At 52.7% G+C, this 15,418-nt stretch overlaps 1 protein-coding gene across 1 annotated transcript; it reads right to left on the bottom strand.

Annotated features, from left to right (window-relative positions):
- Positions 1-6,810: 6,810 nt before the first annotated feature.
- Gtf2f1 (general transcription factor IIF subunit 1) lies at positions 6,811-14,458 on the bottom strand. The gene is made up of 13 exons (XM_076850764.2): positions 14,266-14,458; positions 14,129-14,175; positions 13,614-13,686; positions 12,808-13,001; positions 11,802-11,972; positions 8,652-8,836; positions 8,102-8,255; positions 7,957-8,018; positions 7,762-7,881; positions 7,549-7,622; positions 7,335-7,473; positions 7,127-7,244; positions 6,811-7,051 (listed from the first exon to the last, which is right to left on the bottom strand). The coding sequence occupies exons 1-13, from the start codon at positions 14,275-14,277 to the stop codon at positions 6,847-6,849; spliced, it is 1,554 nt and encodes a 517-aa protein (XP_076706879.1). The 5' UTR covers positions 14,278-14,458; the 3' UTR covers positions 6,811-6,846.
- Positions 14,459-15,418: the final 960 nt, after the last annotated feature.

Below are 15,418 nucleotides of genomic sequence, written 5' to 3'. Positions count from 1 at the left end.
GCTGTGTCTGGCGCTGAGGAGCTGCCCAGAGCTTTTATTTTTTTTTTTTTTTTTTATTTTTTAAATATTTTGAGGCAGGAGATTACTAATAGCTTGTTCGCTGTGTGTGAGGAGGTGCCTGGTCCCACACAAAGGAGAGGTTAAAGCTTGGAGATGGTGCACCCCATGATTGGGAGTGTAAATTGGTAGCTCTTTGCATGAGCACCTGAGCAACTGACTAAAATCGCCCCAGGAAACCTCCTTCAGGAGTTCCTCCACCTGGGAACTTAGCTGTAAGCCCAGGGATACTAGCTGCACCTGGGTTACTGGAAGCCATGGGTCCGCAGGGACCTGCGTCCGTGATTGTCGTGGTTGTTCTTGTTGCGGTACATATTTATGTTACTTTCAGGAAAGAAAAAAAAGTCACTTAAGTCATCCAGAACTACACCTGGGATTTGAGCCCCAGGTCCCTAGAATGCCAGGCTTCTAGCCTGACCAAAGGTGACACTGCCTCCCTCAGACGCTTCCTGGCCTGAGGTGGACTCTGGGTCAGAATACACACAGCAGGAACGACAGGGGTGGAACCTCCAGGGTAGGGAGTGAGTGCTGCTCTCCTGAGGCCCAAAACCCTGGCAGAAGGACGGGAGGAAAGTTGGACCACACGGGGGATTCCTGGGAATTAGCCTGCTATCTCAGGCATCCCTCGAGGCAGCCAGGGGCCTGCAGAACTGGGTGGGGCAGTTTTCCACCTGCAGTTTCCAGCTGAGGGTAGGACCGAGGCCTGACCTCTGCCTTCAGCCAGGTCATTCAATGTTGTGATGTGGCGGGGTTGCGTCGCGCGAGGAGGTGAAGCAACGGAGTCCACACACACGAAGACTCCGGGAGTCAGGCTTGGTGGCGCTGAGCTCGTTTTATTGCGGCAGAGCTACAGTTTATGTAGGGCATGTCTACCCATCACCATTGTATAAGCCAGCAGCACAACATCTTGGAGCCAGTCATCATAAAGATCAAAACTAACCGTACTATGGGGAAGTAAGGGAGCCTGCCAAGTGGTCAGGGACGGCAGGAAGGGTCACCACTGGATGTTTCCAATGGCCTGTCCTAGAGCAAACAGGTGTTCCTGTTCGCTCACACTGGGAGGTTTCTCACTCTACCCATCCGCGGCTGTCACCCACACCTGGGCTGGTTCTTTCCCACATTTCCCCGCTTTTTTTGGTATACATATACTAACATAGCTTGCTTAGTTTCCATCTTATAAAGTGTAGGCACTTTATAAAGACATACAGTATAACAATACAAATGACACCTATGCCAGCGTTAACCTAGTTGGTGGGGTCAATCAGAGCTGAAAAGTTGTCCCAGGGCTGGGGATGTGGCTCAAGTGGTAGCGCGCTTGCCTGGCATGCGTGCAGCCTGGGTTCGATTCTCAGCACCACGTACAAACAAAGATGTTGTGTCCGCCAATAACTAAAAAATAAATATCAAAAAATATTCTCTCTCTCTCTCTCTCTCTCTCTCTCCTCTCTCACTCTCTCTTTAAAAAAGAAAAAAAAAGATTTAAAAAAAAAACAAAAAAACTTGTCCCATAGCCTCCGCAGAAAGGAAGGATTGAGGATTCGGTTTGCTTTAGTTTCATTTAGGCTAAGAATATGGCGATGCAGCGTCATGGTGAAATTTCTAAAAGCTAGATTCCAGGGTTCTTTTAACCGTTTAGCTAATTCAAGCCGGGGCTTTGTGACATTTTCTACAGGGATAGCTGTTTGACAAACATACAGATATTGAGGAATACAATATCCTACATTTAATCGGTGGATGTCGATTTTTTCATCCATGAGATTAACCTGTTGTTATAGCATTAGGATACCTCCCTGCAAGTGCAGGTTAAGTTGTTCTTACCCAGTGAGGGCTCTAGCGGAGCGTTGAACTACCTGGTTGATAGTGGCGGCGTTAGCTGTAACTGGGCTAAAGCTATCCTAGCAGCCGTGGCAGCTGCTGCCGCAGCAAGAGAGGCAGCAATAATGGCAGCAGTGATATAAAAATCCCATTTTGGATGTGAGAGTGAGATCTCTGGTGAAGTGTACCTTTGGTGAGGTGGACAGAGGAACTGTCTGTCATCTGTTGGGAACCACAATATGGGGGGTGTCCTCATGAGCACTGCTGACTTAATGGAGGAGTTCCAGCAATTGGTCAACATACAGGAGGAATTGGTGCAGTCGAGGTGACCTCTGATGGGGTGGACTGTAGAACTTACAAAGAAAAAAGGTGGTTTAACACACACATGTCCCCAAGTAGCACGGGTTGCAAGAGGAGAATCAAAGATGCCATTAAACCAGATTGCATCAACGGTGACAATAGGGCTAGTATCCATACATTTATAGGGGCCACATATTAATTGTTTACCCAGTTGTGCAGGACCAGGGGTAGTTTGTATTCTGAGATTTACCCTTCTGGATTTTTGTTGGATTAGCGGTGCTGTTTTTTAAGTGGGAGACTCCCAAGCTGTAGGGTTGAGACCAACTAATGAGCTCATCCGGGAGGACGAATGGTCGGATGACGGAAAGGCAATTTCTCCATATGATGGTCTCTAGAAGCGTAGAGCTATTTGTATATTTGCGTGATAGGCAGGGCTATAAGAATGGCTGGGGCCATGAGTGGGACTCCCTAACTTGAACCTCCGTGCTTTCCCCTTCTAGGGAGAGAGGCCTATATCCCATGATGTCCCCTCTCCCTGGTTCCCAGAGGGTGTCATTAAGGAAGCATGGTACAGACTGGCATATTTCCCCCACATTGGAAGTGTTAGCAAGAAGCAAAAAGGTCCATGTATGATTGACTTTAAGTGATGGGTTCCAGGAATACTGTACCATGGGATCCGACATTACAGGAATGAGAGGTAACATTAGTAGCAAACAAGAAGGGCAAGACTGTATGATCTAGGCCAACAGGTAACAAAACTCTAGGAGTTGGTGCCCCCGCCCATCATGCCTGTGCTTGTGAGTTAGCGGTGGTGATGGTGCACGGTAACAGAAAAAGAGTGTCCGCCCCTGGCTCCGGGTCTGGGGCCATATCCTGGGCTGGTTGAGCCAAGCTCTTTATGTCCCCCCAAGTTATTTTTTGTGCTCTTCTACCATGAGATCGTCCGCGATGGCGTGGGCATTTCTTCCTTCCATTGCTGGTGGCAGTGGAGGTATCGGTAGGCAAAGTGCCAGGAAAGCCGCGGGCGGAGCCGGGAGGTGGGGTGTCGTCAACAGAGAGCTCCTTCAGGCGCCTGGCTGGTGGTTCCACCATCCTGGGTGGGAGATTCATGTTGTAGGACTGGGCGGATGGTCTTTGCCGGGATCCAGATGGGCTGAGAGGCCATTTTTGGAATGACACAAGTAAAACCTCGCCCTTGGGTTAGCTGTGGGTGTGGGCCATTCCACCAATTGGTCATTGGGTCCTTCCAGTGGACTAGGGGCAGCGGGAACCCCAATGCTTAGTAGCTGGGGAAAGACCTGATGCATCAAAAGTTAAAAAATTTAAAGTTATCAATGATTGTGTCAGAAGAGTGTTAGGGTCCCCTTATTTCCCCATTTTTCTTTTTGTAGTTGAGTTTTTATGGTTCGGTGGGCTCTTTCCACTATACCTTGTCCCTGGGGGTTATAGGGGATACCAGTTGTATGAGGGATGTTCCAATTATGTAGGAACTTTGTAAATTTGGGGGATGTATAGGATGGGCCGTTATCTGTCTTAATTGCCCAAGGTACACCCATGCAGAGTACAGCCTGGGCAACTCTGGAGAGAAATTCTGGAAACACTCATGGGGTTTTTGAATTAGGGACCTGAGATGGACTTCTGCCTGAGTAGAGGGGACACCCTTAAAGGCGCGCTGTGCACACAGACGGACCTGATCAAAGTATTGGGCCACTCCCACCACAGCCTGGGGGTACTATGGTTTCCTTCACCCTTACACTTATCCACGGTAATGGCAACTTGGGCAGCAGCATTGCGGATGGCCCGTTGGTCACATTCATCACTAGAGGAAGCTTTCCACTGTAGGAAATGGGGTCTTGTAAGGATGGCCCACATGAGCATGATCCAATCATGGGGAGTTTGGGGATTATCTGCCCATTGGTCCATAAGCTGCTCCATATAGGGAGAGTCCAGACCATCTTCTAGGGTGGCCTTATGTATGGCGGCTAGATCCTTTTGGGTTGGAACAATCCAAGGCTGATTTGCTACATTGGGCCCTACATCAACAGGGAAAGCCTGGGTGGCATGGGACCTCATCTTAAGCAAGTCTGAGTATTGATTCAAAAAGGAGTTATTAGAATAGGGCGGTGTGGGGCCTGTGGAGCTGGAGGAGACTGGCCACTGGATGGCAGTAGAGGCCAAGGATAAAGGGAGAGGCGAGCCATGGACCCCTGCAGTTATGGGCTGGGTGCAGAGAGGGGCCCCCTTGCTCAGGCAGGCAGGTGTTGGTGCCTCAGAGGAAGTGTTGGCGGAGGCCCCTAAGGGTGCATTTGCTTCCTGTAGAGGGGGGCTGGCGGTGGCAGAGGACCTTCAAATCTAAGATCAGGCTGGCTGACATCATCATCTTCAGTGGTCCCTCCTAAGCATGCTATGATGGCAATAAGGACTGGGAAGAAAGGGGGGGGAAGGCTTGGCCTTCTTGAATTTCCCTATTCCGAGCCAACACAAGGAAGTGATGCCAGAGCTCTTTGTCCCAAAGTGTATCAGAGGACATACAGGGTATCAAGCAAACCACATTGTCCCTGAAGTCAAAGATATCAGAGTCTTTGGTCTTGAGACGGCGGCTCTGGGAAAGGATCCTCAGCCCAAAGCCAAAGAACAACGGTTACTATGGCATTCAGAAGAAGTCCTAGGATCAGGGGCCACTGATGTTAAGGGAGTAGGTGGAAGGAACCAGGGGACATGGAAAAGGTGTATTGGGTCAAAAAGTGCTGTTAGGGAGGGAGACTTCCCTGGCTGTCACCCTGGGGGCCAGCTTTCACCCAGGGGGCCGGCTGTCACCCGTATGTCCCTCACTGTGTCTCAGAAGTGAAGGGTGGCTATAAGCCGTGACCTTCATGGTTTAGGCACTGGGAGACCAAACCCTTACTTGTGCCTTCCGGATGAACCAAGGGGCTCCCACTTTGTAGCAAACCAGGGAGCAGGGGGTTATGTGCCTCCCTAATAAATCCTATCAAAGAGGCGACAAACTGAAACCACAAACCGAAAGCAAAAAGGGGGCAAAGAGGTCCGAGCGCTCACCAGGCGCAGACGTATAAGCCGATCAGGGGCACTCACCTCGCCTTTGTTGCCACAGAAGTCGTCCCGCAGGGGGCCGCCCCACGTTGCCGGACACCAGATGTTGTGATGTGGTGGGGTTGCATCCCGCGAGGAGGTGAAGCAACGGAGTCCACACACACAAAGACTCCAGGAGTCAGGCTTGGTCACACACGAAGACTCCGGGAGTCAGGCTTGGTGGCGCTGAGCTCGTTCTATCGCGGCAGAGCTAGAGTTTATGTAGGGCATGTCTACCCATCACCATTGTATAAGCCAGCAGCACAACATCTTGGAGCCAGTCATCATAAAGATCAAAACTAACCGTACTATGGGGAAGTAAGGGAGCCTGCCAAGTGGTCAGGGACGGCAGGAAGGGTCACCACTGGATGTTTCCAATGGCCTGTCCTAGAGCAAACAGGTGTTCCTGTTCGCTCACACTGGGAGGTTTCTCACTCTACCCATCCGCGGCTGTCACCCACACGGCAGGCTGGTTCCTTCCCACAATGCAAGACAGGTTCAAAGGTAGTGGCTGTAGCCAAATCTCCTTTCAGCCACACTGCTGTCCAGAAACCTCCCTGCAGGGAACCTGGTGGGGCTGGACATGCAAAAGCATTGCCTGGCTTGAAAGGCGAGAGGGCACCCCAGAAACCCCCTAGGGAACTGAAAATAGGCCCAGATGCTAAAGCCAGAAAAAACGAACACGAGGCTCTGGGGGCCATGCAGACAAAGACTGTGGGGAGCTGGGCAGGGTGGCACACACCTGTAATCCCAGAAGCTCGGGAGGCTGAGGCAGGGGGGATCTTGAGTTCAAAGCCAGCCTCAGCAAGTTAGGCCCTGAGCAACTTAGAGAGACCTTGTCTCAAAATAAAAGTTAAAAAGGCCTGGGGATGTGGCTCAGTGTTAAGCGCCCTGGGTTCAGTCCACAGTACCAAAAACAAACAACTCTGAGCTGAGAACCACACACAAAACCGGCAGGGGCGCACTCCTAGTAACTTCTGGAAGCAAAGGTAAAACCATCTTGAATGACCTGCCTAAAAAGTAGGCCTGCCAGGACTCCTGCGAGGACCCCACCCCAAATCACATCCTGAGAAATATCCTATCCACAAGGGAAGGCAGAGGACACTGCAGATGCTCACAACTGCCGATTCTAGACTCGTCAAACAGGCTGTAAGGTAGGGATGCTTAAAATAAAAACCTAAGAATTCAAGAGGGGATCAAAAACATCAGGGACAAGACACTACCCAAACACAGCAGTCGATCTGAAAAACAAAAATACTAGTATGGGCAGCTGACAGTGGAGTCACTGGAACTGAGCACGCCAGGTCTTGGGCCAGGAGCCTGGCTGAAGGCAGAGGCCCTGAAGGCAGTCGAAGCCACAGTTGCTATGACTGGGCTGGCCCAGTGCACGTGCTGAGCTGCCAGGAGAGCCCTGTCTTCCAGATGCCTATAAGGCAACAGGAGTCGGCACCAGAGAGTGACTGGGGAAGGACACTGCCCAGGCACTTCTGCGGTTGCTAATACAGGGGCGCAGGACTCGAGGACAACCAGGCAGCAGACGTGGGCAGGTCTGGAGCAGATAGTTTTATTGGGCAGGGGTAGATCTCAGTCCTTGAGGGAGAAGTGCATCTTGTCATTGACCATCTTGCGCTCGGGGTTGAGCCGCTTCAGGATCTGGGCCAGCACGTTCACCGTCTGCTCACTGCTCAGCCCCGTCTTCTTGGTCTGAAACTTTTTCAGTAGGTCTTTAGTGGTCATGGGCTTCCGCGTCAGGTAGCGGCGCACGGCATCCTCGGTCACCTGCACATCACTGAGGAACAGAGGGTCAGGGTCAGCGAGATCCTGCAGTGGCCCCTGCCCAGCCCCTGCGTCCTAACCAACTTACCCGCTGCAGGGCGTGGACTTTCCAGAGGGCGGCTGCGGGGTCGACTTTCCGGACAGGCTCTGGGGCGCGGCGTCCAGCCGTAACCGCTTGGCGGCTGGTGCCTCGCTGACTCTCTTCCCTGTGGGAGCAGGGTCAGAATGAGTCTTGGGGTGGAGGGTGGACCCTAGCCCAGGGACTCAGGAGCACACAGATCGGGCCGATAGCTCACCTTGCTCCAGTTTGTTGGCAGCTGCCCGCAGGGTGGAGGAGGTGCTGGTCCCCTCTGCACTGGGTGTGCCAGGGCGGCTGCTGCCCCGTGAACTGCCTCCCGACGGCTTCCGCTCCCTCTTGGGGGGTGTCTTCTTTTTCTGCAGAGGTTAGGGTGGGGGGTATGAGCCTGCAAACAGATACCTGCCTGGCCCAGGCCCCAGACTGCTACTTACCGCCATGAACAGGGCTGAGGAGGCCTCACTGTCGATGTCACTCTCCTCCGAGCTGTCTGACTCATCACTGCTGTCTGCAGGAGCCAGCTTTGCAGAGTCAGGACCAGAGCAAGACCCCCTGCCCATCCTCACTTCCATCAGGGCAGGAGGCCCAGGGGGAGGGGTGGGGGGCAGGGCGCCAGGGCCTGCGCGAGGCCGGCAAGGGGAGCCCACCTTTCCTGCGCCTCTTCTCCTGCGGGGTGGGGGCCTTCTTCTCCTCCTCCTCCTCCTTGTCCTCCTCAGGAGGCTTCTCCTCCTCACTCTCCTCGCTGCTCTCACTGTGCTCATCGACACCTGGGGAGGGGACGGGGTGAGAAGAGCAGGAGGAACCCTGCCTGCTGACTGCCCCAGCACCTGGCCCCCGCCTACCTTTGGGCCCGTCCTCCTGCTGCGGCACCTTTGGTTTGCCCTCTGCCTCGTCCTGGGAGCTGCTGTAAGACAGAGGCGGGCAGAGGGTGAGCGGGCGCCTCTGGAGGCCAGCCAGGGTCTCACACCCGCCTCCCGCCTGCCTCACCTGGAGCCATCGGACATGTAGTCTACCTCCTGGCCCTCAAAGTCACCGTCATCACTGTCCTCAAAGGCCTCATCATCCGAGCCCTTCTTCTTCTTCTTCTTCCTGCCCGCCTTGGTCAGTGGCTTCTTCTTCTTGGCTTTGGGGGCTCTGCTGCCTGGGGGAAGGCAGAGGGGACTCAGGCCATGGACCACTGCATCCTTCAGGTTCTACCATGTTCTGACGTCCTGGGAGTGGATGACTGACCACCCAGGCCTGGCCAGTTCTTCCAGAAGGCGAGGGCAGATCTGCGAGCAGCGGTTACAGGTAAGCAGCCCAGTCCAGAGCTGCCCAAAGCCCCAGGCTCACACACCACTGCCCCAGATCACCCAGAGCCAGGTGAGCAATGCCAATCATTCAGCCCCAGTGGAGGCCGTGCCTCGGCTCTCCAGCTCCTGCCTTCCAGGTGGCCCTCGTGCCCTTCATTTCCAGGACAACAATGACAACAAGCCTCTCTTGGTGACATCAGCCCATCAGCCCCCTCTCCATCTACAGTCAGCACGGAGACACTTACCCTCCTCGCCGCTGGCGTCGCTGTCATCAGAGGACATCTCCAGGTCATCTTCCAGGTCGTGGATGCGCAGCTCGCTGGCCTTCCTGCGGCCCCGCTTCTCCTTCCCCTCCTCGTCCTCGTCCTGGTCCTGGTCCTTCAGCCGCCGCTGCTGCATGATGCTGAAGTGGTTCAGGACCTTATTCCTCCTGTGGGCCAAGTGAGGGCAAGGCAGGGTGACCAGGGGCTCGGCACCTGCACCTCCGTGTGCAGGACCCAGGGGTGACAGGAACCACAGACGCTGCCTTAGCAAGGGGCTCAGTCAGGGCCACGAGACACACTAGAATCCCATGAGGGAACTGGCTGCCCACCTCCCTCCACCTCAGGGCCTCAAGGTCTGGATAGTGCTAGAGTCTCTGCTCCCTGGGGCACAGGGCCATTCCCAGGCCACAGACTGGCCATCTCCTATTCATGTCACACTCCTCTTATCCTTTACAGGTACCTTTCTCTTTCTCTTAATGACAGGCATAGTGACATTTCCGCTGGAACACCATTCCATGGATCATGGCAACCAGTGATGGCCCTTCATTTAGTGAAGGGCTCAGGAGCTACATCCAACAGTGAGTGCAAAATTCACAGGCACTGTAGGAAGGAACGAAACCTGACCCAACACGGTGAATGCCTTTAACATTACATAAGTGCACACTGAGAAATGGCAATGAGACATTTTATGTTTTAAACCACAATCTTAAGGTTTTCATAATTATTAAAAAGAGAAGGGGCGGGGGATGTGGCTCAGTGGTTAAGCATCCCTGGGTTCAATTCCCAGTACCAAAAAAAAAAAAAAAGAATAGCCCTGGTAGAGGACAGATAAATCCAAGGACAACATGCTCGGGGAACATGGAAGACACCCTGGGCTGGGTGTGGCGAGTGGCAGCATATGTGCCTAGCATGCACAAGGCCCTAGGTTCTGTCCCTAGCATTGAAAAAAAAAAAAAAAGGAAAAAAAAAAAACCAAAAAGCCAAATACGCAAGGATACACACTGCACGCTGTGGGACTCCACTCAGAGGGGCCCTGGGATCCTCAGATTCCAGAGACCGAGAGCATCATGGCCGGTGCCAGGCACTGGGGAGTTGGTGTTGGATGGGGTTCAGTTTGGGAAGATGGTAAAATTCTGTAGACGACTGGTGGTGACCATTGTTAAACAGTGTGACTGTCCTAAAAACAAAACAACAGGCCGGGTGCAGTGGCACACACCTATAATCTCAATGGCTTAGGAGGCTGAGGCAGGAGGATTGCGAGTTCAAAGCCAGCCTCAGCAAAAAGTGAGGCACTAAGCAACTCAGTGAGACCCTGTCTCTAAATAAAATACAAAATAGGGCTGGGGATGTGGCTCAGTGGTCGAGTGTCCCTGAGTTCTATCCCCTGATCCCCGCCCTGCCCCTGCAAAAATAAATAAATAAATAAGACTGATGCGTGCTGACCAAATGTCCTGACTTCTGCTTCTAATGTGTCTGCACATCAGAAAAAGATGAGTAACACTCTACTGTCACATGTGTCTAAATAGAACAAATTTTAAACATAATAATTTAAAAAAAAAAAAAAAAAGCTGAGTAAAAATAGGTGTCCCCAGTCCCATGGCCTGAGGCCCTCAAGGCCCTCAAGAAACTATATAAACACACTAGATGCCCTTCAGTAGATGAATGGATAAGGAAAATGTGGTATATACACACAATGGAATATTACTCAGCAATAAAAGAGAATAAAACCATGGCATTTACAGGTAAATGAATGGAGTTGGAGAATATAATGCTTAGTGAAGTTAGCCAATCCCAGAAAACCAAATGCCAAATGTTTTCTCTGATATAAGGAAGCTGATTCATAGGAGGCTGGGGTTGGGAGGGGGAGCAAGGGAAGACTAGAGGAACGCTAGACAGGGCAAAGGGGAGGGAGAAGGGAGGGGGCAAGAGGGTAAAAAAGATGGTGGAATGAGACGGACTTCATTACCCTAAGTACATGTATGGAGACACGAATGGTGTGAATATACTTTGTGTACAACCAGAGATATGAAAAATTGTGCTCCATTATGTGTAATATGAATCGTAATGCATTCTGCTGTCATATATAACAATTTACAATTTAAAAAATGCCCTTGAACCTGCAGGGAGCCATAGTCAGGTCATGGCCCGGCCCATGAAACAGGTGCACAGGACCTGCCTACGGCCTGCACGTGCCAGCACAGCTTGGCCTGCTGCTAGGGAAGCACAACAATGCTTGTTGGCTAAGAAGATTGAACTTGTGATCCAGAGATGGCATATCCCTCCTGCTTTGACTCATTAAAACAACAAACTTTTCTCCTGGAAGCTGTGAAAGCAGATTCTAAAGACAATATCACACAGAGAGGAAAGCAGAGAGCACCACAGGGGGTGCCTGCCCAGGGCCACAATAAAGCCTCAGGGGGTCAAGAAGCAGAGCAAGGCACAGACAGCAGCTAGCAGCAGGCAGAGGATCCCAGGCCAGAGGCTAACCCAGGGGAGAAGGGGACTGGAGCTAAGCTAATCTTTGCCCAATGTGAAATTTTCAACTCAAGGAAATGATTAAAAAAAGGTGGGGCCAGGAAGGGAGGATGTCTTTCAGCCCTTTGAGGGCTGTGATTCCTTGGGCCATTCCTGCCACTCTGTGACACACGCAGACAGAGTTTTGCAGACATGCCCACAGCGCCATTCTGCACCAAATGGATGCCCCAGGGCTGCAATGACCCAGGAATGTCAGATCCTCAGCTAGGACTGCAAGGCCCATGTTCCCAGCTCTCCCCACAATCACTCTGCTCCAGCTTGTTTTGCTGTGTCCTTGGCCCCACAACTGTACCTGTGCTGTTTCATTTCCAAGGCCAGAAATGCCATGGCTGCATCAGGAGGCCCGTTTTGAGCCCCCTTGTAAAGGCCCCCACTGCATGTGGAGCAGACCCACCAAGGCAGCTAACCCCGCAGCTGCCAGCTGGCCCCACACTGCTCTGCCACCTCCTGCACCAGGTTCACGAGCTCTCAAGGGTCCATATCTCCCTGAGAGCTCTATGTGGGCGGGTGGGCACTGCCTTGGTCCGCGGAGTGCCCAGACTCCAGCACAGCTTGGCCTGCTGCTAGGGAAGCACCTCCCTGCCCCTGCCAGCTCACCTCTCCCACTCCTCCTCAGCCTCCTCAGCAGTGAGCGTGCGGTGTCGAGCCAGTGGCGTGAAATTGTACCAATTGTGCACAGGAAAGGCCTCGAAGGCTCCGTCAGGACACTGGGTGAAGATGTAGTAGGACGTGTTCTCCGTCACTCCTCCCTTCTTTATGCCCTTGAACCTGCAGGGAGCCACAGTCAGGTCATGGCCTGGCCCATGAAACAGGTGCACAGGACCTGCCTGCGTGTGTCAGGTCATGGCCTGGCCCATGAAACAGGTGCACAGGATGTGCCTTCTTGTGTGCCTCCTCTGTAGCACCTGCCTGGGTTCCCTGGGGAAAGCCCATGACAAGCCCTGGGCAAGCCCAGACGAACCCAGCTTCAATTTTCCCAGCTGGAGGGCAGGGACAGCGCTCACTCTCAGTAGAGCAAGTTCAATATTGGGCTTATGCAATAATCACTTATGGCTCCGTCGCATGGGCTATGACCAGGAACTCAAGAAGCCAGACTGGAGCAGATCTGAAGTGGACACTCAACCCAGGCCACCATCTCCTTGAGCCCAAACAATTGCCCATGGCCTCCACCCTTACTTGCTGTTATCCCAAATCCAGGCAATCTTGCTCTGAGTCCTTTCCTAGCCTATAACTTTTCAAGGCTCCCCTGGGCACCCAGAACCCTGCACAACCCAGTTCTACCTGGAATGCCTGCGCCAACCTGCATCACCCTTCCTGTTCTGCCCCAGAATGCCCTTTCCAAAAGGTCATCACAAGAGACAAGTGCCACTGATGGCTCTCAGGGCTGCCACAGAACCAGGCATAAGTACCAACTCGTTCATGTTCAAAAACAAAATAAGAGAGAAAGTGATCCAGAGATGAACTTATGATCCAGAGATGACATGTGGCAGGCACGGTTATCTCACACAGCTGGGGAACTAAGGTTCAGAGGGGGCACCCAACAAGTGCACAGTGTGTGGGGGGGTCGTCCCTAGGTTGGCACACTTCCCCCGCTGCCACTTACTTTCTGCCTGATTTTCCATTGACACGTAGGAGCCAGGGCTGGTCCTCAGGCCGGAACTCCTTGAGGATGATGCCGTACTTTTTCCGACGAGCCTCTTCCCGAAGCTTGCGGTTGAACTCACTGCCTGCACCCGACTCGGGCATCTCCTCCTCCTGGTAAATCTTCTTGTTACTCAAGTCCCTCTCTAGCCGGGCCTGGAGAGGAAGGAAGAAAAGTCTCTGGGGCCCACCTTGGCTTGGGCCGTGCTCCTATGAGGAACACCCCTAACTCTCACTACACTGTACTCCAGGTGCTCAAAGCCAGCTTTCCTCTTGGCAAAAAAAGCACAGGATGCTAGCTAGCACTTGATGAATCTGGGTCAAGGGAATTTGGGACTTACAGCAACTACTACTTATTAAATAGAACGATGATAATAATATATTACAACAGAAGTTGTAAGACTCTCTCAGAATACCTTGTACTTTCCTCTTTTCATTTAAAAGAGGCACTTTATGCCTTTGACATATCCAACCTTCCAGCATCACTGCTCTTGTGCTTTTGGGTTCTTAGTAAAAGAAGGATTACTGGAACACAAGCACTGAGATATCAGAACAGTTGATCTGATAATGGAGACACCTACTAAGGCCTCCCAGGCTGGCCTTAAACTTATGATTCTCCAGGCTCGGACTTGGCAGTAGCTGGAATTATAGGTGTGTACCATTGCCTCTGGCACCTTAGTTACCATTACAGCCAAACAACCATAACCATCCTTGAGTCTAAGGTCAGATTCTCTAATCTCTCACCACTTCCCAAAACCTGGGACTTACCTGATTCCATGTAGCAAAATTGACTTTATCGGCTGCATTGAAAGCCATTATGTTATATTTTTTGGTTGTGTTCCTGGAGGGGGCAAAAAAGGCAGTGCTAATTCAATTAGTCATTCAGCAAACCCACCCTGGTACAGCTCTTCGTGCTGCACAGTGCTGAGAACATATGAAAGACTCCAAGGATCCCCACTTTGTCATGGAAGCTGGATCCATCTCCTCCCAATCTCAAAAAGATGAGGAATAACAAAGATTTGGGGGAACCCAAGATGTGGGGGATAACTGAGAACTTGGCCTAGTGAGGAGGGAGCACAGGCAGGGAATGCTTCCTGGAGAAGGAAAATGCTGGAACTGAATTTTACAGGATGGAATCACAGTTGGTATGGAAGGACACTAGTGGCAGAGGGGACAGTATGTACAAAAATTTAACCAGTTTCAACAGAACAAAGTAGCTGATTGGAAGCTCGCTAAGGTTTCATTTTTTTTTTCTTTCGGGGTGGGCAGGGCCAGGGACTTACTTGGGAACTCGAACAACATACTCAGTGACATTCGGAGCGCCGGGACCCTGCGGAGAGGAGGCAGGATGGTGAGTGAGGAGGGGCCGCCAGCCAGGCCGCCGCCGGGACCCCCCGAACCCTGCTTTATTCGTACTCACCAGGGCCGCCATGGTCAGTGGGTCGGGTCCAGTCCGATGTGGATTCTGTTCGTCTGGCGCGGGGCCCGCGTCCCTTAGTCTCGAGCAAGCCGCACTCTAGGTGTCAGGCTTCCAATCCCGAGAGAGGACGGCGAAGACTGCAAGCACTACGCGCCGCGGGCCCTGGGGAAAAAAAAACACCCGGAAGTAACCCTCCCCACGTCATTTTGCGCACGCGCCGCAGCCCGGCCGGAAGCGGAAGTCCGCTGATGAGCGACGGCAGCATCCTCTAGGGTTGTGGGCCAGTCAAAACTATCATTTGTGTTTTCCCCTCCCCGTCCCATCTCAGACTCAACACACTCAGGCCCACTGTGAGACAAATCAGCCGCCTTCGGTGGCAGACATGCTTGTGTACGACGAGGATAATTTAACCACGACGTGTGGAAACGCTTTCCTCCGTGATGTCACAGCCAGGGACCGCGGGGCACCCTGGGTAAACTGGGAGGAAACATCTCGCGGGTCCCGGGTGCCTCGCGCATGCGCCGCCGCGCTCCGGATATGGGGGCCAGGAGGCCGCGTCACCATAGCAACCAAGGCTCGCCTGGTCGGGTCAGGCAGCAGCCAGGCTCTGCTTGGGACTGTTGAGGGCTCATTTCCTCCCCCTGTCCCGGTGTGTAAGGACAATTTCCAGCATCCGGCAAAGTAATCGGGGGCAGGGAGGGCCTTGTGACGTAGAGCAGAGCCCAGAGGGGTCAGCGAGTGGGTGGGGATGGGGTGCGACAACCCCAAGGGATACTGGCAGGATGGGTTTGTACAAGTCCAAGCTGCCCCAGATGGCCAGGCCGTTGAGGCCCCAGGAGAAGGGTAATATCGCGGGGGTAGCTGGGTTACTGGGGCAGGTGGGGGGAAAGGAGACTAGAGAGCAGAAGAGAGGTGCAGGTTCCCCACCATCCCGTGGTACACCCCTCCCAGTCACGGCAGTAACAAAGCTGCACATCTTCCCAGTCATCCACTCACTGAGCCACTTCGGAAATAGTGTGCCTTCTGAGTTCTGGGCCCTCAAGGTTAAACCAGTTCTTTGTCTCCTTGGAGATTACAATGTAGCAGAAGAGACAGACTCAGAAAAATGGAATCTACACCCAAGGAGGCAACAGGGGAAGCACTGTGAGGCTCT

The sequence above is a fragment of the Callospermophilus lateralis genome, chromosome 1 (assembly GCF_048772815.1).
Source record: "Callospermophilus lateralis isolate mCalLat2 chromosome 1, mCalLat2.hap1, whole genome shotgun sequence".
NCBI classification, from domain to species: Eukaryota; Metazoa; Chordata; class Mammalia; order Rodentia; family Sciuridae; genus Callospermophilus; species Callospermophilus lateralis.
The sequence above is the reverse complement of the archived record's forward strand: the minus strand, read 5'-3'. Positions and strand labels throughout refer to the sequence as shown.

Bases quoted from the DNA above. Each gene is read 5' to 3' on its own strand.
- Gtf2f1 (XM_076850764.2), bottom strand. The intron at 13,687-14,128 runs GTAAGTCCCTGG...TGCCCCCTCCAG, and splicing joins TATGTTGTTCGAGTTCCCAA to GAACACAACCAAAAAATATA. The intron at 7,245-7,334 runs GTGAGCTATCGG...CTGCTCCCACAG, and splicing joins TGCCAACAAACTGGAGCAAG to GGAAGAGAGTCAGCGAGGCA.